The 25,339-nt window shown below is 41.9% G+C and overlaps 1 protein-coding gene across 1 annotated transcript; it reads right to left on the reverse strand.

Annotated features, from left to right (window-relative positions):
- Positions 1 to 5,790: 5,790 nt before the first annotated feature.
- ARF3 (ARF GTPase 3) lies at positions 5,791 to 25,288 on the reverse strand. The gene is made up of 5 exons (XM_072654552.1): positions 25,095 to 25,288; positions 10,770 to 11,018; positions 9,819 to 9,929; positions 9,457 to 9,581; positions 5,791 to 8,820 (listed from the first exon to the last, which is right to left on the reverse strand). Exons 2-5 carry the CDS (start codon positions 10,915 to 10,917, stop codon positions 8,659 to 8,661), a joined length of 546 nt encoding a protein of 181 aa, XP_072510653.1. The 5' UTR covers positions 10,918 to 11,018; positions 25,095 to 25,288; the 3' UTR covers positions 5,791 to 8,658.
- Positions 25,289 to 25,339: the final 51 nt, after the last annotated feature.

Consider the following 25,339-nt stretch of genomic DNA (forward strand, 5'->3'; position numbering starts at 1 on the left):
TTTTCCAGCTCAAGAAATTGCTTGAAAATTCTGTTTTGTGAATTTGGGGAAAGAGGTGTGGGTAGTATATATTATGAGGCTTTATTTTTTTTTGAGGGAAGAATTTGGAATTGACTTATCAAATGTTCTTTCATTTCTAAAAATGATATATTCTAGAATTTTTTGAAGGGTTGACTCTATTGGTCTTTCTTTTCCAAAAATCAATAACTAACATTTGCTGCTTGTCCACTATATACAGGGCACCATGCTAGGTAATTGTGGTAGGTAGGCATGGGGATACAGAAAGGTATACAGAAAAGTAACAGAGTCATTTTTTTATGTATTGTCTCTCCTTCTTCTCCCCCTCCCCATTAGAAGGTGAGGTCCTTGAGAGTATGAATTATTTCCGTTTTTCTTTTTGTATCCCGAGCATTTAGCACAGTGCTTGACATAGTATAGACTTTATAAATGCATGCATGTATGCATCCATTCATTCATAGCACTCCAAAATCTGGCTCCAAACAACTTCCTAGCCCTACTTCCCTTAACCTTTTCTGTATCATAATCAAACTGGACTACTTTCTGTTTCCTGAACTTTTGTCCTGCTCTTTCCTAATTCGTACCTTTAGCTCATGATATATGTACTCCATATCTGAAAAGAACATGTCCAATCATTAAAATCCTTTCCATCCTTCAAGGAGAAGGGAAGTTATGACCAGTAAATGTGGGAGAAACAGAGAAAGAAGATAGGTCTCAAGCCTTAGGAGGGATTCCTGGAATTAAAATCCTTGACGGTTAAAATCTCTGCTCATTCTTTTTGAGGTGACTCAACAGTTGATAACCTTAATTCCTGTACAGGAATTTCAACATCTACCAGCAGGGGACAGCAGGAGCCCACAGATGAAACGAAAATGGATGCAACCTATATATGATTACTGAAAGATTGGGAATGGGTGAATTGGGATTATTGCCACATAAAAGTCTTCATTGCACACAGAAAAGTGGGGGAATGGATGTATTCTAGTTGCTTGGGGTCTGAATCTGCCAGTTCTGGGGAGAGGTGCAATTCCTAGGACAGTCTCCTTCCCACTTCCTCCCCTTCTCCCCAGAATATCACTCACTCCTAGGAACAGGATTCCTTCTTCAGTGAAGGAAAGAAACCCTGTCCATCCCTATAATTCCTGCTCCCTTCCCATTCGATTATGGTATTTTCTCAGTTTGGGCAAAGCAGTTTGCTACAGTTGGAAGGGAGTTTGGAGATCATCTCCAAGCTTTGGGCCCGGAGGGGTTAACTTGTCAAAGATCACACATTTAGCTCTCATATGGTTGGACTAGATGACCCCTGAGATCTCTTTCATCTTTAGAATTCCAACTGTCCTAGGCCTGAGTTATCCATGTCCTCTCCATCAAGAACTCAGGAAGGGGCTGGAATTTAGGACTGTAGGAGTTCAGATGATGCCAGATGAGCCCTCTATCTCTTAACTTAAAGGACCCTAGATCTTAGCTGTAACTGCAGAGTGGGTAATTATCAATTTAAGGATGCCAAGCAGATATAGCCCTAATTAAACCTTGCTTAACCAAGAATCTCTATGTCCAAAAAAAAAAAATAGCTCTCTTAACTGGGATAAATTGGGGGTGGGTAGAGAGGTCACGTTGGTCTAATCTGAGAAAAAGATGTCTACACCCTCATGAATGTCAACTTCTCCATCTGAACTCTCCTCCCCCACCTCAAACAATCAACCAATCAATCAATTAACATGTATTTATTTAGCTCCTACTATGTGCCAGGCACTGAACTAGGTATTGGGGATGCAAGTAACAAAGGATGAAACAATCCCTACTCAAAAGGAGCTTACATTCTAATGGGGGAGACAAATACATATAAAAATATACACAGCATGAATATAAAGTTAATAAATACAAATATATAAAAAGTTGGTAAATACAAGATAATATGGAAGAAAGGGCACTAACAATTGTGGGGCATAAGGAAAGATTTCATGTAGTAGATGGTGCTTGAACTGAACATTAAAGGAAAAGAGAGACTGTATGACTTGTGGATAAAGAGGGAGTGCATTCCAAGTATATGGGATGGCTAGTATGTGAGAAAACAGAGAGAAGGTCAAATTGGCTGGATCAGAGTGAGGAAGGAATGTTTAAGAAGGCTGGAAAGATAGGGGGGGATCATGTTGTGTAGGGCTTTACAAGCCAAACAGGATTTTATATTTTAGCCTAGAGGTAGTCACTGGAGTTGGTCAAGTGGGGGATTTACATGGTTTGATCTGTGCTGAAGGAAAACGGGCAGCAGTGTATAGGATGGACTAGAGCAGGGAAAAACTTGAGGTCAGGAGCCCAGTTAGGCTGACCCAGACCAAGATTTTTAACTGGCTTCCTTTCTTCTAAGCACATTTGAAAATCCCCCTCTAGATCCAGATACCTCCCTTCCCTCACTCATGATACACACAAGCATTCTTCAAAGCTTGGCTCTGGAGTGCAAGGATTAGCAGCATAGATCTCTCAATTCCATTTCATATCTGAATCATTGTCATTAAATCAATTTCCATTTTTCTTCCTTGTCTCAATAAATTTCCCTCTTTTGTTTCCCTAACTCTGGCCCTTCCCTTTCTTCCTATCTCAAATATCTTTCTCAGGAGAGGGAAAGAACCAGAGCCATTCAAAGACATCTTTGCAGCTACCTCTCCAACATGACCTTCCCCCTCCTCCCACCAGTAAAATACCTGAGTCCTATTAGACCTCAGACCCTCATCCCTTTGCCTTTGGCAGCAGAGTGAGAAGAAAAGACTGTACCTCCACCTTTTCTCATCCCCTTCACAACTGAGCAAATGTTATCTCTATTAATAATAGCACCTATCTCCCACAGTTGTTGTGAAGATAGAAGATAATATCTGTACAGTGCTTAGCGAAGTGCCTGGCACATAGTAGGCACTATATAAATATTAGGTATTTTGTTGTTGTTATTCTAGTGACATTTACCTAAAAAGTCTCGAACACCAGGGAGGAGCATTGAAAGAAACATGCTGTTAAATAATTGCTTCCTACTAGTATTCACAAGACCTCCAGCCCATTTGGGTCACCCTGAGTATCTGAAAGGCTAGAGAATGCACAAGTAATTGTTCCTCAGGTCCTTCCCTGAGCATAGGTGTCTGTTAAATATTTGGCACAGAGCCTAGGCATAGGTAGTACACTCAATTGCTCTGCCCTATTCCTGGAGTGTAACTTAGTGGTTATGGCGGGGTGCATCCTGGAAATTTTCACTCACTATTCCAGCCCTGAGCAACCCACACTTGACATACACCTCTCTGCCCTCATTCCCCAGGAAGAAAGGGTGGGGCTGCTTTTCTGGGAAGGCTCTATCCGAGGGAAATGGGGAGACTAAGAGTAATCCGTTATTCCTAGGCTGATACCAGGATCCTTCCCCTTTTCGTGACAAAGCTTTCATTACCTTTTGGACCATCACAATGATTTCCTAACAAGTTTTTCAGCCTCCTGCTCTCCCCACTCCAATTCATCTTTCATACCTGTCAGACTTTCCTTATGTATAGATTTGGTTGTTATTTCTCTGCTCAAAAATCCTCATTGGTTAGTGTGGCCCACCAAGTAATGTTCCAGCTCTTGCTTAGAAAGCCCTCTACAATCTGACATCATTAGATCACAATCCCAGATGTATCTCATATTCCTCCTTACTATGCTTTCCGTACTTCAGCCAAACTCAAACTTTCTGCCTCACTAACATATCCCATACTTTCTTTCTTCTGGACCTTTAAGCATGCTATCCTCTATACCCGTCTTTGTTAATATTATACCAATCCTTGAAAGTACAATTAAAATACCACATTCCTCCATGAAACCTTTCCTGATCCCTCAAATTAGTGCTGACCTCCTGTGAATGTCACATGGCATTGTTTCACACCTGATCTCAAGGCACTTATGTGCACAATGTATTATCATAATTTGTCTTATCCAAATAACCCCACTAGACTGTAGGTTCCATGAATGTGGCATCTATGATTATCTAAACCTTATATCTCTATTCTAGTTGTTAATAAGTATTTAAATGAAAAATGAAATAACAAAAGGCTGGAGGATTCACCTGACTAGAGGAGGGGCCCCTTTGTTACCTTTCTGGCATCTCCATCACACTATACTGTACAAAATGGAGGCAAATTAGTGCCTTTTCTAAAGGTATCATTTCCTCAATAGCCTTGCACCACAATATGGATGCCATTTAGATAGGATTACCTATTAAATCATCAACACCTTTTATCACATATGATGACATCAGCATAGTAGGACACTAAGAAAAATGGAGGAAGTATATAGGCAAATTTTGTTTGTGGGGGAAGGGAAGAGGTAGTACTCAAAGTCTGGCTTTGCTGTCAAGGAGGGCTGGCCAGGCTGGGTTCTAAGACACAGAGAACTGCCCAGGGGACATAAGTGGGAGCCAGTTGGTTGAATAAAAGAAATAGGCACTAGAGTGCCTGAATGAGGAGGGATGTGGAAGCATAAGGGATGGGAGAAAGGTGGTGGACTTGGCACTGAAGAAAAACAGTTCTAACTTCACAATTTTGCTTAGAATCAGATCAAACCCTTCTCCCAATTCCATCCATTCATTCCTTTCCCAACACAGGAAGGTGAAACTTGATTAGTCAGGCACAGGTCATTAAGACCTCAGAAGTCAAAGTTACTAAAGAACATTTACTACCTTCAGTGAGAAAAAGAGTCCTAATTCAGCCAGCTTCTACACTCTTTTTGCTCAGAGCTAGAGGACAGTATAGGGCCCTGAGACTAACTCAGTAAGAACAAAGGGGACTATACAGGGGAGGGCTTTCTCAGGAACCAGTGGAGGAGTTTCTGAAGAGGAAACAACTTTCTGATAATGAGGTAACAAGGAACTGGGTTTGGAGAAGAGACAGGCCATCACCCAGATAAAGTGGATCAAAGCTCAATTAGCATAACTCAAAACCATTATTTCTACACTCAGTAGAACAGAGCTCAGAATGGGTAAGTTAGGCCTCTTCAGACCTAGGTGGGATGACATAAAAAGTGGATTGCTGTTTCATTTCTTAGAATTTGCCTTACTTTGGTTGTGCGTATGTGTATACTGGGGAGGTCAGGAGGTTGTTGATCTACCAGTTAAGAGGGTGGATAGATCAAAATGCATTCTCCTTCCAACAGGAGCTACTTTAAAACTGTTAACTGGATGTAAGTGAAGCTAATGGTTAGGATAAGAAACAGGGCACTGGACCTGAGGTATCACTGATATAGGGAATTCTGGGGTGAGAAAACTCCCTCTACCAATGCAGGTAGTTGGCACCTTCTCTGTAGTCAATAGTATTAGAGAATTGCCCAGAGCACTTCAAAATAAGGTGACTTGTCCAGGGTGCCACGTGTCAGTCTGTGTTGGAAGCAGGACTTGAACCCAGACTTGGGTGCCTGGCTTGAGGCCAGCTCTCTCTTCATACCACATTGCCTATGAGTTAAGGTAGTTAAATCATTCTAGGAATAAGGAAGCCAAAATCCACCCAAACTTGTAAAAATTTGCCCTGCTTTGCTCCTTGACATCTGACTTCAGTTTATGGTGGAGTGAGACAGAAGCCATTGCCTAAGTCATTTCCTTACAACTTTCCCACCATTCCCCATACCCCACCTCCACCGCTGAAAGTCTGCCTTCCACTCTTCAGTTCATGGAAGACTAAAGAAACAGATGTGGGTAGGAGGTGAAGCCTTCCTCACCCCAAAGTTGTGTCTCATTTGCCGCTGTATGAAAGAGAGGATGGTCCAGTCCAAAGCTACGTAAAACATGTTTAATATCCAACCAGGGTCACAGTCATCGCGTATCCCACATTTTGAGCAATAAGAGAGAGAGATGGTGAGTTTGTTAAACATGTACAATCTATATTCCAGAGGAGGAAAAAGAGAAAAACCAGTTCAGAACTGCAGTAAACACTGTAACACCACACACAGACTTGGGGGCTGGGAGAATATCCCCAGGGAAGGGGGAGTCTGGAGCCAGAGAATACAGAAAATTAAATCCACCAGGGGGGTGGGGGTAGGGAAGAAGCGCTCATCTGAATGAAATGCCCAATCCTGGGAGAGAGAGATCCAGGATAACAGGAATGCTGAGATGATGCCCAACCCTGGGGATAAGGAGGAAGGCTCGCTTCCCAGAGGCAAAAGCAGCCAAGGCAAACAGCAGTGTCTTTTCACAGCCCTCCAAAGTAGTTGAGGGGAGAGGGTCTTCAGAACAGAAAGGTGTAGGGTGTGAAGCAATGTCCTTGGGAGTTTCCATAGGAAGGCCCTGCCTCCAAAGTGTTCTCTTTCTCTGTCCGATCATTTTCATTACTTTTAAAGAAACCCTTTCAGGAAGAGGCTTTGGGATTCAGCTGAGAAAGCTGTTTTGCTATTCTCCCAGGCACATTTCTTCAAAGAAGGAAGGGGAATGGGAAGAAATCCTCAATTTGGCCTATTTGGCCTGACCCAAAGTTAGGACAACTCAGGGAGCAGATAAAGGCAAAGTAAATTTTAGGAAGACAAAGTCACCATCAAGTGCAAGGAAACCAAAGAAATCAGGAGTGTAGAAAGCAAAGTGATACAGATAGGAAAGAAAGAAAGGAGAATAGAGAAACAGAAGAAATAGAAAAGTGACAAAAGATAGGCAAGGACAAATAAGTAAAGCAAAAGACAGAAGTCTTAATGCTTTCCCAGGGACAGGGCACAATTGTTAAAACAGAAAAACAAACCAAAAACCCCAATCCCTCCCCATCAACAAACACACAAAGGCCCAGAGAGAAAGACAACTTGCAAACACCCAACACATCCCAAATAAATTATTCACTAAGTAACTGGCAAAACGGGGAGCTACCCCTAAGGAAACTCTCTTCACAGTTCAATCTGGGGAAGATAAGGGGACAGAGGGCATGCTGACTTGTCTGTTTCAGTGAGGATTAAAATGGGAGTAGAAGGGCATTCCTGGCAGACAGATACAGGGGAAAGATCTTCTTTCTAGGGCATGGCAAAAAAAAAAAAAAAAAAACAAACCCAAACCACCCTCCCTAGAGAGGGGCCCTATATTGGGAAAGCTATAGAGAGGTTCCCATGGGGGCCCCAACTTTCTTGAGGGAGGGTGTGTTACAGGGGCTGTCTTGGAGCTCAGGGCGCAGCCAGCACACACAGGAGCTCAAAAAGCAGCCATAGGCTTCACAGAAACCTTGGGGAAACAGGGCCAAGGCCTCCTAATTCACAACTCAGTTGTCTGACAACTCCTATAGTCTTGGAAAGGGAGTATAGCAGCAGGGCTTTAAAAAAAAAAAACAAAATCACACCAATGTAATAAAGAGGTGTGTGCTACCAATTGACTCCTACTAGTTACCACTTTCATTTCAATAACCTTAGATATCAAGCTACACTCCAATATCCAGACCAACTTAGGAGTGCAGGAGACAACTGTAGCTGGGGAATGGATAAAAGGTGGGGAGGGTTGTCTGAGTGCCCAGAAATAAGAAGAACATCTTCATCTTTCAGTTGTCCCTGGGTTGGAAAAGTCATGAAGAAGAGGAAAGAGACGGAGAAGAAGAGGACGGAGGTAGAGGCAACCCATTTCACACTCTCCACTAAGCAAATCAGTTGGACTTGGAGAGAACAGCAGCAGGACTGCTGGGGATGGGGAAGATTTGTAATTGGGGGTGAATGAACTGTTCTCCCAATAGGAATATGGAAATAGGGGGTAGAGGCAGGAGTATGGCATCTTAGAAGTCATTTATCCAACATGCATCTTCACCTGCCAACAGTCAAAGAAGATGAAAATGAAAAGCAAGGCTTTTTCTACCTCCCTCATTCCCCAGCTCAGTCCTTATCCTTAGCCACCCCTATCCTTAGTAGGAGAGTCTAGAATTGAAGGGTAAGACATCCTCTCCAAGGCTAACAGTAGAAGAAGAAAGTCACACATTCAGGGAAACCAATGAGAGACTCACCAGCCAGAAGACCAGAAGAAAAAGGTCCAGAACTGACTGACAACAGAGACTCCCGGGGTAACCTAACCCAACTCAGATCAAACTTTTTCCCCTTAATCCTCCTTGGCGAGGTGAGAGGGACAGGTGAGGGGAAGTCTTATGCCCTGAACTATGCCTGCCCCAACTCTGTCCATCTCCCTAGCCCCCTCTTATATATTTTTCTATACATGTATATACACTCACACACACACACACACACACACACACACACACACACACACACACACACACACACAGAGGCCCGTGCAATTTCCATGTAGAAGCAGAAGGGGAGGGACAAAGGAGTAAGGGAGTGGCTTGTGGAGACAGGGAGGGGATTTGGTTGCCAAGAGCACAACAATCAGAGCCAAATCAAGCAAAGGCAGAGAAGCCTCTCCCCATAAGAACTCTGGGTGAGTGGTGAAAATATGGGGGCCACTCCATGAAACCATAGCACTCTATTTTTGTTTTGTTTTAGATTCAATAAATTGGAGCAAATCATCAGGGCAGCAATTGGGAAACAAGACTGATCATGTCAGCTGTCAGGGGGAGTGGGCAAGGCTCTTGCTGGACATGTGGACATGGTACTTGGGGTCCTCACCACACTTACAATGGGGTGGAGAGTGGGTGCATGTTGGGAGGGAGGTGGGGGATGGGCATTGGCTGGCGCTCACTTCTTGTTCTTGAGCTGGTTGGCCAACCAGTCCAGGCCTTCATATAGCCCATCCCCACTGGTGGCACAGGTGGCCTGGATGTACCAATTACGGTGACGCAGAGAGTGCAGGCCCAGTTTGTCCGTTATCTCAGCTGCATTCATGGCATTAGGCAGATCCTGGTGGACAGAGGTAGACAGGAAAAAAGGGATTAGGAACTCTGGGGGCATTTTATTGAGTTCTTCTCCACGAAAGGCACCTTGGATACCATTTCTTCCTCTAATAATCTAGAGATGCCCACAACAGGAACATATTAAAAAATTGCCTTGGACAGAGACAAACTAGAGGCAGAAGCCCAAGGGAATCTGGACTCATATCACTGAGACATCATCAGTAATGAGAAAAGATATCAGTCAAAGTAGGCATCCAGGCTAGGTGGCATTATCTGGAAGATCACAACAACCCTGTAGGATGGGTGAAGAAGGATGAGAGAACTGAGATAATAAGGACCTTCCTGATCCCAGAAGGAGGGTAATTCTACTAAATTAAACAATAAGAAGTTTGAAGTAATTCATCTATACCATGAAAATCCCTAGAGCCTCACCTGCTTGATGCCTCAAAATCTATTAAATAAGATTGATGTGGGAAACAGGGAGAAAAAGAGCTTGGCTGCTCCCTTCTTCCCTACTTCTAGAATTGGGAACACTTTCACAAAGGTTGCTAAGAATAGGTCTTTCTAGGCTCTATCTCACCTATGCTTAGGATAACTCCTTTTCCATGGGGCAGGGTGGGCTAATGGTAGTGTACATTCCCACCTGTTTGTTTGCAAAGACAAGTAGCACAGCATCCCGGAGCTCATCTTCAGCTAGCATCCTCATCAGTTCCTCTCTTGCCTCATTCACTCTTTCCCGATCATTGCTGTCGACCACAAATATCAAACCTAGAGAAGCAGAGCATCTGCTGTATAGGGTAGAGAAATGGCCATCTTTCTTTTCAACCCCATATTTTTCTTCCCTCTGAAAAATTTTACTCCTCCCCCTTATTCCACCCTGAGAAGTTGCAGCAAGACATGAAGCTAGATATCATTACTTTGAGGCACTTGTCCACAGACAGGTAATTTTTGTATTTGTATGAACCCAAAACACTTTAGCCTCACTCTCAATCCAGTTCCCCATACCTTGGGTGTTTTGGAAGTAGTGTCTCCAGAGGGGTCGAATCTTGTCCTGGCCACCCACGTCCCAGACTGTGAAGCTGATATTCTTGTATTCAACAGTTTCCACATTGAAGCCTGTGGAGAACCAGACAGGTATAACTAGGAATGGTGCTCCAAATCCTCCCATGCTTTGGTCATGACCCCAGTGAGAATTAGTGTTTCCTGGGTTCCCAATACCCAGGGGGCCCTAAGAGAAGAAAAAAAAGCCAAGCAAGGGTCCAGAGGAGTGAAGGGATAGGAGAGTAATAGGAGAGTAATGTCACTCTACTCACAACTACCTAAATGATGATGACTCAGGCTAACTGTCCAGCCCCTATCTCCTTAAGACCTTTATGTATTCTTACCACAGAAAAAGATGAACTAGGATCAGACCCTACAAGTTAGCTGCCTTGGCTAAGATGTGGGACTGACTTGAAAGCAAATAGGGAAGAGGCGTGTCTTGAATGTAGGATGAAATTTAGGAATCTCAAATCCCAAAGCAGCTGATGACTTGTGCCTCCTCCACCCCATCCAGTTTGACAAATAGTTTCCCTCCCAATGCCAGCTTTATAACCAGGGCTGGGGCCACAGAGATTCTACTTCTAAGCCATGCCAAGCTCCTGGCAGGAACATCAAAGTCCTTCACCTGATTTCCAAACAAGACAGAGAGCAAACCAACCCCAGTGCCTGAGGGTGGCTACCCTGTGCCAGCCAGAGGAAGTTCTTACATGGAGGAGCATGAAGAGTAGGTAATGAACATAATGGCAGCTCTTAACACCTGCTGGGGAACTGCCTTGTGCCCCTATGCTTTACAGTTCCATTGGACATGTGCATGGAAAAAGGGACACCCTTTCTACCCCTGAAGCCAAAAGACTGAAAAGCCACTGTGCTGAAGCTGAGAAATTAAAGGTAGAAAGCCTGGCCCATGACTCATACCTATGGTAGGAATAGTGGTGACAATCTCCCCCAACTTCAGCTTGTACAGGATGGTGGTCTTCCCAGCAGCATCCAAACCCACCATCAGGATGCGCATCTCCTTCTTCCCAATCAGGCTTTTCAACAGATTTCCAAAGATGTTCCCCATGGTCACAGCTGCTGCTTCTCAACGGGTGAAGGGAGCTAAGTGAAGCAAGGTAGCAACCTGGGTATGGCTTGGGCCCTGCTGTTATGAAGGGGCCCCAATTCCTAAGCCAAAAAAAAAAATTGCAAATAAATTCTACCAGTTGTTTAGCTAGGAAGGGAAAGGGAGATAGAGAATAAATGCTACAGAAGTATATTATATATACAGAAGTATAGTTCAATGACAAAGTGTTGGCAAGTATCGGATCTCTTACTACCTTGTGTAAACTGTTCCATGTGTCATCTGCAATAAGATTCTGTCCCTCTTTTCAAAGGTATTCTGCTATCCCCACAATTAGCTCATTTAAAAGTAAGAGCATTGTCTAGGAAGAACATTCCTTAGAAGGTGGAACAGTGAAAACCATCAGGGAGAGGTACAGAGTGGGTCCTTTCTCCCACTCCTTACTTTATGTCATGGGGTGGCCCTAGGAGTTCCTCTTTAGTAGAATAATGAAAAGAAGGTTCAGAGTTGCCTGAGCCAGCCAGTCCTCTGGCCTAGAGGAGGCATGTATCATCCAGCAGCTTATTCAGCAATTAACATATGCCAGATGCTGGCATTCTTTTGGAGTCTGGGAATGAGAGACACACACCCCAAACCCAGCAGGCGAAAGAACAGGTCAAGACAAAGTGCATCCAAACGCAAAAATCTGAAAAGTGGGAAGGGAGGAGTCCTATTTACAACAAAAGATCAGGGGTCTGATGAATTTGGGGATTGTTTTTTGTCAAAAAACATCTTCAGCTTTGTATTTTCCTATTCTTTTTAGTTCTCAGCAAAGTCTTTGAGGGTAGTGAGATGGATTGACAGCTTCCAGAGATTTAAGTTCTAATTTACCCAAAAGAACAGAAACAATGGGCATTTATGGAGTTTTTCATCTTCAAAGGCATCCCCAGACATCCACTAATGAGCCAGGTGTGGTATTCTTGGCAGGTTCCCCTTCAGCCCAGCCCCTGACCCAAAGGGCCCACACCCAGGTTTGGCTCCACCATAGGGGTACAGCCAAGTTGCCCACGAGCCACCCAGCCCTATCCAGTCAACAGGATTGAAACTCATGGTCCCAATCAGTGAGAATCATAAACTCACAGCATTCAGGGCCACACCTCATTCATTGTTTTTAGTAAGCTGTATTCTTGTGATATGTATGGGAATAGAGAGGTCATATGTTAGGGAAAAAAAGGAGAAAATATCTTTAGATTTTCAGAAGCTTCTAAAGAGTATGACTTGCTTCTCCCAAAAGTTTAACCAATGTTGCCTTACTATCTAAAATCTACCATACTCCTCCTTCTCCCCTCCTCTTATCTCACATCAGACATTTTCCCAACTTATTTTCTTCTTCATTCTGGTCTCAGATATAAGAGGTGGCAATTCTTCCTAAGGTGATTCCCTCTATATGCATGCCTGATCCACTTCCCCTTGTCTACTCCAGCAAATTTTACCTGCTATCATTTCCAATTTTTTTCTAGTCTTATTTCTCTATCTACTGGATCTTTCTCTGCTGCCTGCAAACATAGCTTTGGGTCTCCTATCTTTAAAAAAAATCCTCAGGTGGTTTGACCACCGTGCTAGCTTTCATCCTCTATCTCCCTTTCCCTTCATAGCTAAACTCCTTGAGAAAACTGTCAGTATTAGATGCCTCCACTTCCTCCTCCCTAGAATTTGACTTCTGATCTTATCATTCAACTTCAACTGCCCTTTCCAAAGTTACCAATGATCTCTTAATTGCCTAATTAAGTTTTTCCCCCCTAATCTTCATCCTTCTTGACCTCTCTGTAACATCTGACACTCAGTTACCTCCTGAATATTCTCTCTCCTCTAGGTTTTTGTAATACTGCTCTTCCTTGATTTTCTCTCTATGCAGCCTTTCCTTCTAAGCTTTCTCAGTCTCATTTGCTAGATCTTCATTCACATCATGCCCACTATGATCCGTTCTGGGCCTTCCTTACTTATTCCTTTAACCTACCTTATCTGGTGATATCAGTTCTTATGGGTTCAACTATCATCTCAGTAAATGAATTCCAGAACTATATATTCAGTTCTAGACTATGTCCTGAATTAGTCACAAATCAACAAATGCCGTTAAAAAACAGCTTGAAATGGATGTTTTGTCAGCATCTCAAACACAATGTGGTCAAAACAGAACTTGTATTTTCCCCCTAAAACTCTCCCATCCTTCCAACTTTCCTATTACTGAAGAAAATACCATCCAGAAAACATTCTCCCATTCACCCAAGTTCAAAACCTAGGTATCTCCCGTATTTCATAGCCCTTGCTTCTACCTTAATATCTAACAATATCCCCTTCTCTCCCCTCTCAGAGCCACCACCTTAGTTCAGGCCCTCACCTTTCACTTGGACTACTGCAACAGCCTTTCAATTAGTCTCCCGGCTCCAATCCAACTTCCCAGTAGCTGCCATAGTGATTTTCCTAAAGCACAGATCTGACCAAGTCACCCACCTGTTCGATAAGCTTCAACGGTTCCCTAGTACCTTCAGTATCAAATGTATACTCTTTTATTTGACATTTAAAGCTCTTCACAATCTGCCCCTTCATACCTCTGCCATCTTCTTAAACTTTATTACCCTTCATGAACTCTACAATCCAGCAATATTGGCCTATTTGCTGTTCCCTGAATATATTTCTATGTATTTGAGTTTTCTCTCCATCTCTGCCGCCTGTGTGCTGGCTGTCCTCATAACTGCAGTGTTCTTCCTTTTCACTTCCCCCTTAATTTCACTGACTTCCTTCAAGACTCAGCTCAATTTTCACCTTCTCCAGGCCTTTCTTAGCCTCCCATCCACTCAACTACAAGTGTATTCCCCTCTGAAATGTTATATGTACCTAGTTATTTTCATGCTTGTATTCCCCATTAGAATGTGAGATCCTTGAGGATAATCAAGGACTGTTTTTGCCTTTCTTTGTATCCCAGCACTTAGTAGAATGTTTGGCCCACAGTAAGCACTTAATAAATGCTTGTGTCAGTATTCTGCAGTGGAAAGGACCCTGAATTTGTAGTCAAAGGCCTGGATTTGAATCCTGGCCGTTACTATCTTTGTGACCTTGAGCAAGTAAATTCAGTATCTGGGTCTGTTTCTTCATTTGTAAAATAACTAGATGACCCTTTGATGACTTTCCAGCTTTAAATACTATGGTCCTGTGGCCTGTATATGATTGTGCTCTTGTAGAGTTCTACTGTCTTTTCCCCACTTTCCAAGTTGCAGATCAAGATAAGAGTCTCATTAGATCTTAAAGTTCTCTAGAAAAGGAGATAAAGAAACCTTATTCATCTGCCTCTAATTAAACAGTAAGATATTTCTGCCTAATTTCAAGCCTTTCTAATACAAATCAAGTCTATTTTCAATTGCTGTGTCTCAATGATGAGGCACATGTACCAGATCTCTTCTTCAGAACATATTATATACTTTCTTTGTTCTAGATGGACACATTGCAATGGCCCTTCGTCAAAAGTAATGAAAATCTGTCAAGACCACATAACGTACATTTATCTTGTCATCCATGTTTGAAGATGCTGTGGCTGACAAAGATCACTGTGTAGCAACAGTGACTGGCAATAACTAGTTCAGGGCAACATGCTTTCCACACTGAGCACATAAAGACTTGGTTTAGGACTATCTCCTGAAAATTTATGATGACCCAAAGCTTTAAAAAAGAAACAATACTCCTCACTGCTAAATGACAAGCTGGTATGTCTGCTACTATTATCTACAATTCTATAACCAAGTGTCACTTTGCACTTATCTATATAACTTGCTGGGCAGCCAGGTGACATAGTGAATAGCAGTGGGCCTGAAGCGAGGAAGACTTGTTTCCTTGACTTCGAATCTGGCCTCAGACACTTACTAGCTGCAAACAACAACAGCATGACCCTGGGAAAGTCACTTAACCCTGTTTGCCTCAGTTTCCCAACTGTAAAATGAGCTGGAGAAGGGAATGGCAAACCATTCCAGTGTCTCTGCCAAGAAAACTCTAAATGGGGCCATGAGGAGTCTGAAATGACTGAACAACAAGAGATATCTTATTTGGCAGCATTTATGGCATTACTACCTGTTTCACATATTTTATGCCTTCTGCATTTCATTGTGGCATGGAAGTGATCATGGTTTTAGATTATTACAAAAATTTATCATCAGATTTTGTTGTGCGTTTTTTTTTTTTTTTTAAGTATGCTTGCAAAGCAGATCCAGACTGGAAAAAGCTTTGTATATAGGCTCAGGACTATTATGTGAGATCCAGTCTAGTTAAGTGTGGCAAAAAAAAAAAATGGCCATCAGGTTATGAATGTGAATTTTTTGTTGCCAGAAACTCAATAAACTATCTACCATGCATGAGGTTACTGCAATCTCCTTTGCTGGTGGGAATAACCAGTGACGAAATTATAGCTCTTTCAAAATGCAAAAGTATCATTAGTTCTATTTCTTGTTACAAGAGCCATTGGGAGAGGTACCATGTCTTATATTTTTGGTTTTCTTCCCTTAATGGGATTTGTTGATTTCCCAATTGAAACTAGTCTTTAGAGTCTGTCCTTTATATTTCTTCTGCTCTAACGATTTACAGTTGTCTCACTTCAGAATCACCATTTACCCTGCCATGGTATACTATTCTCAGGGAAATTGTGATGAATGCTACACTGGTTTATTGGTCATATCCTAATAGGTGATTCACAATTGATGATATTTCTTAACTAGCCAGCGGTGCCATCTGTGGTAGATCCAGGTCTTAGCTTCATAATAATTCACATCTATATACCTTCTTATAAAGGATTTTCTTGTAATAACCCTATGGGAATATATTATCTTGATTTTTGTAGATGAGAACACTAAAATCTTAGACATTAGCTGAGACTTGGCTATGACGTTAGAATTTAGATCTAGGTTTTTTGACTACTAATTGTTGTCATAGAAGACAGACAATACCAAATCTTGTAGAGCTTCAGTGTAAGAGCTAGAGCTGGACTGCTTTTGAATTTGCATTTCAGGGCCTGATCCAGCACCTGACAAAGTAGGCACTTAATAAATAATTGTTGGTTGACTGATGTTCAATTGGTCCTACGCTACATGAATTTTCCTAAATACATACTGGCTTCTATTGTGGGCTACCCGGGGATCAGAATTCACTAACATTCCTGCTTTTCACCATGCTGTATACCTAGAACTATCAGAAATCAAAAGAGCAAGGATCTTTTCCTACATATTGAATAGCCTGCAGTTACTCTCTTTTGCCACACATAGGCTGAGAATTGAAATGAAAGTTTACATGACTCAGTAACTGAAATTGATGACTGTGTGAATAAAGACAGCAAAAAGTAAATGTTATGTCTATTAATGAAGAAGATGTAGTCTAACATTACAATTCATTTTCAGACTTTTCTTTATTAGAAGTAGAAATCACAATAGAAGAAATAAGAACTGAATGCAGATATCCTCTTCAATGCACTTCAGTGGTATGTAACTCATCCATTCCTCCTAAGTGAAGTACATTCTTTTTGGTGACCCCAGATGGTTCCCTGCCCAGTGACTGATGTACTTGACTGAGGTACAAGGGATAACTCCTAACTCAGTGACTGAGATAGAATTGTTGCTTCTTTTTCTTAGAGAGTACTGACCCAACTACTACAGCAACTAGAATTTCCTCTTAATCTCCTATGTGTCCAGGCTAACACTGTTGAAATAAACTTAATTTCCAGAGAATTTGTTAATATTGGAGTCACCGTGTGAGTGCTTTTTTAGGCATCATGACATGAGTAAATTAGTAACATTCAAGGTAATGTGAAGATTGCCTGTATTTAGTTTCCTTGGTACTAGCTGGTGTGCCAGGTTTCTTCAGTTGATAATTGCACCAGTTCTTAAAGGCAATTCAATCCACATGTATTCAAATGTATTATTTGATATTGCCATCAGTGAATCAGTGTGTGTATCTCAGTCACTAGATTTAGTACTTCAAAGGTTTCCAAATGTTATTAGCTTTAGCAGGAAATTTCCCAGAGTAAGGGATCTTTTGATAGTACCTTCTAGATTGGCCCATAGCTGAATAATGTTGGACCCTAATTGATTTACAGAATCATTAATTTTGACATGACCAATTACTATGGGGTTCCCTTACTGTTCAAATGAACTCTGGCTAACCAAATAGCTGCCTCTCCCCCCACCCCCAGTTCTACTTATGGTATCAAAATGCTTTAGTGAAGCTAAGATCATACTATAGAAAGCTTGATGTCTTTTACCATTTTCCTACATTTGACAGGCAGTAAAAGCTATGTCTGCTACATTAAGTTGTAGCCTAAAATTAAACTAAAGTTCTAGAAGCACAAGGATAATGATAAATGCAATGGCAAATATGGAAGTATCTGGGCTAGACTGTTGCTAGTAACAGAGTCTAAGATATCCCAAAAGTTGCCACAATCAGCTGCCTCACTTTTATTCCCTAATTATAGGAACTATCATAATTATTATTATTTATATTGGCATTTCTGAAAATCTAAAAGATTTTCTTAGCATTTCTATATGTTGAAGCCTCTACAGATATCTATAACAAACCTTCATAGATTAACAAAATGCTATCTCCCAAAATCAAGTCTTTCTGCAAACCACTTATGTAATATTAGTTAATTGTTCTTTGAATGTTTGATAGAATTTACTTTTAACTCCATTTAGGCCTGGGACATTTGTGATTTGTTCAGTTATTTTTCGGATTCTGGATTGTTTAAATTCTGTATTTTTTGTTCTGTTAATCCAAGTATTTTAGGTTTTTAGTGATTTCATTTGTTTTGTTGGAATATAATTGGGCAAAATAGTTTCTAACAATTTCTTCCATTTTCTTTTCACTTATGAGTTCTTTTTCATTTTTTACTCTGATGTTTTTTCTCTGTTTAAAAAAACTAAATTAGCTAATCTATTTTACTTGTCTTTTAAAAAAACAGCTCCTAGTTTTATTAACTAATTCCATTTTTTATCTTTTTTGTTTATTTCAATTTGTTTATTTGACTTTTAATTTTATCCACTAGTTGTTATTTTTAGTTACATATCCAACTCACTGCTCTTTCTCTCTTTTGTTGATGCAAGTATTGACAAATACATATAGTTTCCCCTAAGCATAGTTTTGGATGCATTCCAAAAGTTTTAGTATATTATTTGCTATTTTTCTTGGGGAAAAAAAGGCAGCTAAATGGTAGCCATGTCATTTGGTAGACACACACACGGTTCTCTATGTATTACTGTTTCAAGACATATGATATCTCTAAGCATGATGTAGCTTTCCAGATTTTATCTCTTTTGACTATGTCTATTTTTACTGTTCCCTTGTCTGAAATCATGATTGTTGTCTCCTTTTTTCTGGATTCACCTGAAGTATAAGTGTATATGGCCCTTCATTTTAACTGTATGTGTATATTTATTATGTTTCTTATAAAAACAATATTTTGGATCCTGCTTCCTAATCTATTTACCACCCTCTTCTGTTTTAAAGGTGAGTTCATTCCATTTACATCCACAATATTATTTAGGTGTTATTTTTCCTCTATTACATTGTTTTCTCTCTCCCCAAAAATCTTCCTCTGCACAAAAAGTGAGAAAACGAAGACATGATCAAAATTAGTAACATACAATTGGAATACTCTGATTGTAGTCCAGACCCAGACTACTGGCTCTCATCTTCTCTATCCTTTTAGTCCTGTTATATACTATGTAGCTAAAACTTGCTTTGCTTGGGACTATTCCCTCCCAAGTTTTTCCATTCCCTGTTCCCATCTATTTCTCTATTGATTTTAATGTACTTCTACAGTAAACTGTGTGTACACAAAAATGCATATGTGTGCTTGACCTTCCTTTGCTTGGTTCATATAAGAGTGAGGTTCATGAAATGCCCACTCTTTCCAACCTCATGTTTATATATTTTTGGATGCATCCCAGTGATGAAAAATAATTTTCTCCCTTTTTTCTTCATATCTTAACTAGTGTATTTCCCCTTTTTTTTTAAACAAGCAAAAACACAAAACCATTCCCATTTCTTGAATTTCTTTTCTTTTGTTCATCTTTTAAATTCTGAAGATACAGATTCTGAAGGAACAATGGCTTCCTTTCCCACTAGTACAAAATAAGGACTTGATCACCACTTAACCTTATTTAAATATCTCAAATTTCTACCCAGCTCTAAGTTTCTCATCAGGAGTTATTCAAAGCCTTCTATCAAAGCTCCATTTTCCCCCCCTTTAGGGTTATACTTAGTTTCTGAGGATAAATCGTTCTTGGTTATATATCTTCTATTTCTGCCTTTCAGTATAATGAATCTCAAGCTTTCTTTTCCTTTAAGTAACTGCTTCATAATCTTGTGTGACATACTGACTGTAGTTGTTTGGTATTTGATTCTTTTCTTTTTAGCTATTTGTATTATTTTTCTATTGACCTGAAAGCTCCGGACTTGGATTATGTTATTTTTGTACATGTTGAATTTGGGGATTCTTTCAGGTAGTAGATGTTATGTGGGTTCTTTTGTTTTCATTCTGCCCTCCAGTTCTAATAATTTTGGCCAAATTTTAAAAAATGAAAACCAGAGATTGCACTGGTTTCAGGAACCTTTAGCTGGCAGGTCCTCTGCAGTCTCATGGCAGAGTCCCAGGAAGTTGGAGAAACTCACTGGTGCTTTTCTTTTAGTTCTGTTAAATCATTTGTTTTATCTGGTGCTCTTCAAAATTTCTGAGATGTTTTTCAGGGGTAGGGCAAATAGACTTGTTTAGAATCTTTCATATCACCACCTTTAATAGAAGTCCTCTGCCATTTCTTTCCCAGACTACATATCCAGTCCTTTATGTTTTTCCCTTTTATGAGGATTCTCTTCAAATTTGTTATAATCATCAAAGAGCCTTTGTGTTCATTTGAAACTCATATTATGCTGGACATCAGATGAAGAGAATTATATAAACACAATAATTTATAGCCCCATGAAGTTTACAATCTACACACACACACACACACACAATTATAGGACTACTGAATGAAAACAATGGACCAACGCATAGATAACCTGTACTTATTGAAACCTAAAACAAACAAAAAAATGGGATAAAGAACTGAGTGATAACAAATAAAATGGGAAGGAAATTTGATAGTCCTTTTGTGTTAGGCTCAGTATCATATTAGCTCTTCATAGCATTTCAGAGGTCATCTGATCTAACCTATGCCTCAATAGGAATCCTCTCTGTAGTGGAAAGGAGATCTGGGTTAGTAGAAAGAGCAATGGATCTAAAATCAGAAGAATTGGGTTAGAAGCCTGGCTCTACTTTTAGTATGTATGTGACAAATCACCTCATCTCTTTTTGTTTCAGTTTCCTTATCTTAAAAAATTGTTAGCATAGATGATGTTTGAGTTCTCTTCCAGTTTTAAATGCTGTGATCCAGGGCCTCTGCTGGTGGGGAATCTTCTTCAGAAGCAGGCTATTCTACTTTCAGAGAGCTCTTATTATTGGGAAGTTTCACATTATATGACGCTACAATCTGCCTGTCTGCAACTTCTACCTACTGTACCTAGCTCTATCCTTTGGGGCCCTACTTATTCTAAGTTTAATCTCCCTTTTCCACATGAAAGTCCTTCAAGTAACTGAAGATAGCTAATATGTTCTCCAAGTTAAATATCCTGACGGGCTTCAACTGGTCCTTGTATAATATGATCTCCAGTCTTCTCACTATCTTGGCAACTATATCCAGGTTTTGAAATGTGGTCTTGTATCAGGGGTGGGGAACTTGTGGCCTTGAGGCCCCATGAGGCCCTCTAGGTCCTCAAGTGTGGTCCTTTGACAGAATTCAAACTTCACAGAATAAACAGGTTTGGATTCAGTCAAAGGGCCACACTTGAGGACCTAGAGGGCCTCAAGGCCACAGGTTCCCACCCCTGGTCTAGTTTGTCAGTTTTCTTGTTCAGAGGTGACATTCAGAGCTAGATACAAATCTCTAGAGGTATTCTGGCTACAGCAGAGTATGGTGTGGTTGAAATTTCTCTATGCTTCTATTAAATTAATATGCTTCTATTAAATTAATATACTTCTATTAAAAAGGCCTAAGATCACTGTTCCTCATTCCTATCACTCTCTCTCTCCAAACCTCTGCCTCCTAGCTTCCTTCAAAGCACAGCTCAGGGTCATTCTGATAAAGGAGGTCTTTCCTGTTTCCTACAGTCATTAGTGTTCTTTGCACAACCCTGTTTTTCAAACAATGCTGTTTCTGCCTCATAGGATATAAGCTCTTTGAGGGAAAGGGTTTTCATTTCTATCTTTGTATCCTATAGCACAGTGCCTTGCAATCAAATCCTTTTTTCTTGGCTGCCACACTATGATGCTAATTCATACTGAGCTAGAAGGCTAAACCACCATCAGCCCCCATATCTTTTTAACATAAGATTGATATCTAACCACATCTCCACCAGGAAGCTTCATTTAATTTTAAAATCCAACATGGAACATTATTTTTATCTCTATTAAATTTTGTCTATTAGATTTAGTCCATTATTCTACCTTACTGAGATCTTTTGAAATCCTGATTCTGTGTTAGATGTGCCTCTCAGCTTTGTGTGATCTCCAAATTTGATAAGCATACCATCTATCCCTTCATCCTATTTACTGTTAAAAATATTGATCAGAAAAAAAAAATATTGATCAGAAAAGGGCCAAAAAGAGGTCCCTGAGGCAAGTCATCATACACCTGTATCTATAAAGATATTGATTTATTAATCACTGCTGTATAAGTCTGATCTTTCAGTTTGCTATGAATCCATTTAACTGTCATCTAGCCTCATTTCTAAAACTAGCACTTTCTCTGAATGAGCCATTCCATTATTTCAGAATGCCAAGTCAATTGCCATGGGCTCCACAATTTGCTCCTCATGAAAGAATAGGACCTGGATTTGTAAATGTATTGGTATAGGGAATTCCCTAGTGAGGAAAGATCCTCTAACAACACAGGCTGGCACCTTCTCTGAAATTTATGGCCTTAGGATAGACCATAAATTTATCTTATGGACAATCACAGATTTCCAAATGGTTTTATGTCAGAGGCAAAACTTGAACCCAGGTATTTTTGGCTCGAAGGCAGCTAGATGGTGCATCGGAAAGACTCTAGCTGGGTCTGGAATGAGGAAGACCTGGGTTCAAATCTGGCCTTAGATACTTACTAGCTGTGTGACGTTGGGCAAGTGACTTAAACATCAGTTTCTGAAAATGGGGATAATAATAACACCCACCTCTCAGAGTTGTTATGAGGATCAAATGAAGTTGTAAAGCACTTAGCACAGTGCCTGGCACATAGTAGGCACTACATAGATGCAAGCTATCATCATCATCATCATCGTTATTATTGAGGATAACTATTCACGACGTGAGACAACATAAAAAGCTGCTGCTAAAACATTAAATTTATTAAATATAAGGCCCTGACGATAAACACTCCTTTCCTCATATTTTCACATACATTCCAGGGTGTATATGAACATTTTTTTTTAACATTTTCTTTTCAAGGCTAACATTTATTTTCATTTTAATAAGACTTTCATACGGATAAAAATATTAGGTATAAGGAGGAAAAATGGTGATTTCTCCCCCCCAGATCAAACCACCGGATAGCTTTAACCAAATATACCTCAATTCTAACTAGAGTTCGCCTCTCCTGTTTCTAAAAATCATCAGCAAAGGCAATTCTACATTTTGATCATTTGATTATTAAGAATTTCTCCTAACTTAAATTCCTATCTTGAAACCATTTCTTTTTGTGATCCCTCCACTAAGAAAACAATATCTGAGGTGTATACTCTATGAAACAGACTTTAAAAATAATTTCCATTTTTCTTCTTTTTACCACAACGGTTGCAACCTGTTCACTAGACTAATGTGAAGCTGCTGATCCACTGTTACCACCAGATTTTTGGCAATGGCTCTCTCAGCCTCTCCTCAGACCCAATGATACCATTTTAAGATTACAAGAGCAATCTAGGAAATAAGAATGGATCTGTAGTCAATAGGTGCAGAGTTTAAGTTCCAAGTCTGTCACATATAAATTGTACGACACTCGGCAAATTATTTAACATCTTGGAGCCCTCATTTTCTCATCTGTGAAATGGAGATAATACTTATATTAGCTTCCTCATGGAGTAGTTGTAAAGAATATGTTTTGTAAACCCTTAAATATTATAGAAATGTTAGCTATTATTACTAATAGCTAACTGTAACTGTAATTAAGAGTGATTTAATCTGAAGGAGAAGAAAACTGCAAATTGTGAGAAAATAGTAAGAGAGAAATATTGTGGTCTTGGCTGCTGTGCCTCAGTTTTCCCATCATAAAAGAAATGATCCCTAATATCTGTTTTTCACAGTGAGGTTGAGAAACAAAATCATAAGATAATTTATTTAGAGATAGAAAGACTGAAAGCTCTATTACAAAATACACAAACTGCAATGCATAAAGCATGCATAATGGCAAAGTTCAAAGATCTCAGCCTGAGGTCCTAGTCCTACCACTTGGCTACCTCCCAGAAACTCAGAAGAGTTAGATAAATTAGACAAATCACTTCTCTTCTTTATCTCTATCAGGTATCAAGACATCTTTGACAGAAGGTGTCCAAGGTTGATCATTCACTCAGTGTGATCATTCTTTCAACGAATATAAACTGAATTCCTACTATGTGCACATAAGATTTTGTTGGTCACTGTAAGATGGAGTGGGGGAGAGAAAAGAAAAAATTATAAACTCTTTAAGGGCAAAGACGGATTTTATAATGTGGTGGTAAAAAGACACATACACACAAGAACAGGTAAACAATAGCGGGCAATGAGTGCGCTTCAGAGAAGTGGGGGTGGGGAAAATGTGTTAAGTGATCCCTCTCCTGCAGAGACTCCGGGCCCAGATGCCATGGGTCCCGACCTAGCTGTTAGAACGATCTAAATGGTCCACCTTTGTGTCTGTTTTCCCTCTCAGCGACCAGGCTAGTCCGCGAAACAGACGTTTGGCAAGATGGATTCGAAGCACCTGTCCCAAGCCCCCTGGTGAGGATGAAAGGGTCGTCCGCAAGGAGGCCAGCACCCGCCCCAGGCAATCGGACCCCAGCAGCACGTTACCTCCCAATAAAACTTTCATGGCACGCGGGCCAGGAGATCAAATCCCACAGGAGCTGGGGGCAGGTTTTCGGTTACACCTTGCTCTCACTGGGATTACCTCACAGTTTCCTTTCGCCTCGAACCCTCTCCCACGTCCAGCGAAAAGGGGAAAGGCAGGCTGGGGAAGCCACACGGCCCAGGACGCTCGGGAAGGGGAGGCTCATTCCCCACCCGGAGCTGCTTCCCTTCCTAATCCAATGGCCCATTTTAAAAGGGAACTTCCTCCCCCTCCCCCTCCCCCTGCCCCTGCCCCCAACGGTCGGCTTCGGAAGCAAAGGCACCATTTTCTGCTTCAGGAATCCTGGTCTTTCCAGAGGCAAGGAATGGGATTGGAAGATGCAAACCCGGGGCCAGCTCGAGGATGCCCCCTCCGTTCGGCTCCAGGGAAGGCCGCCCCCGCTTAGCCCGGGGGAGGGAGTGCCTCCCTGCTTCCCTCCCTCCCTCCCCGGAGCAGGCGGAGAACCTCCTCCCTTCTCCTCCCCCCCACCTCCGGCTGCCCACTCCCCCACAAGTGTTCCCCAGGCCCCCGAGAAGCCACTCGCCGCCCTGCCTCCCCGCCCCCCACCGGCCCCAGCCTCGGGAGGGGGTGCCCCCCTCGGGCGAGGGGGGAAGGGCAGGGACCCTCCCTCCGCCGCCCCAGCAGCCCCTCCCCTCCCCCGTCCCAAGCCCAGCTGGGGGAGGGGGAGGGGGTGGAAGGGAGGGAGCGAGTGCTGCCGGGTGCCAGCCACCCGTCCCCGCGCCCCGCGAAATGACAGGAGAGCGAGCCTGCGTCCGTCAGTCTGTCCGTCCGTCCCCACTTAAGAAGGACGAGGGGGCCGGGGCCTGACGCCCCCGCTCCAAGCCCCCCCTCGTCTTCTCTCCGGGGGTGGGCGCCCGCCTCGTGCCCCTCTGGCATGGGGGGAGGGGGTGCTGTCCCCCCTGATCTCCCCTTCCCCTCCGTCTCCCCCTCCCCCCACAGCCACCTCTCGGAGGGGATCTCCGGCCCCAGCCCCGTCACCTGCTCCGGGGGCCGGCTCCTCCGCCGCCGCCGCCTCCGCTCGGCCTCGCTCCCCCGGCTGACTCCGCCGAGGCTGCACCCCGGCCCCACCGCCCGACAGCCCGACCGCCCGCCTGCACCTCGCACCGGAAGCGCTGAGCGACGGCCCCCGCCTTCCCCGGCCCTCCTTCCCTCCCTCCCCGGCCCTGCGTCCCTCCGCCTTTCCCCCCCCCCCCCCTCAGATCTTGCGAGAACTGCGAGGCGGC

The sequence above is a fragment of the Notamacropus eugenii genome, chromosome 3 (genome assembly GCF_028372415.1).
Source record: "Notamacropus eugenii isolate mMacEug1 chromosome 3, mMacEug1.pri_v2, whole genome shotgun sequence".
In the NCBI taxonomy this organism is placed as follows: Eukaryota; Metazoa; Chordata; class Mammalia; order Diprotodontia; family Macropodidae; genus Notamacropus; species Notamacropus eugenii.

What these genes read in the sequence shown, in the direction of transcription:
- ARF3 (XM_072654552.1), bottom strand. Translation starts at nt 10,917, where the DNA reads ATGGGGAACATCTTTGGAAATCTGTTGAAAAGCCTGATTGGGAAGAAG. An exon ending in CTACTTCCAAAACACCCAAG is followed by an intron (nt 9,582 to 9,818) that starts GTATGGGGAACT and finishes CTGCTTCTCTAG; the next exon opens with GTTTGATATTTGTGGTCGAC. An exon ending in TTGTCTTTGCAAACAAACAG is followed by an intron (nt 8,821 to 9,456) that starts GTGGGAATGTAC and finishes TCTGTCCACCAG; the next exon opens with GATCTGCCTAATGCCATGAA.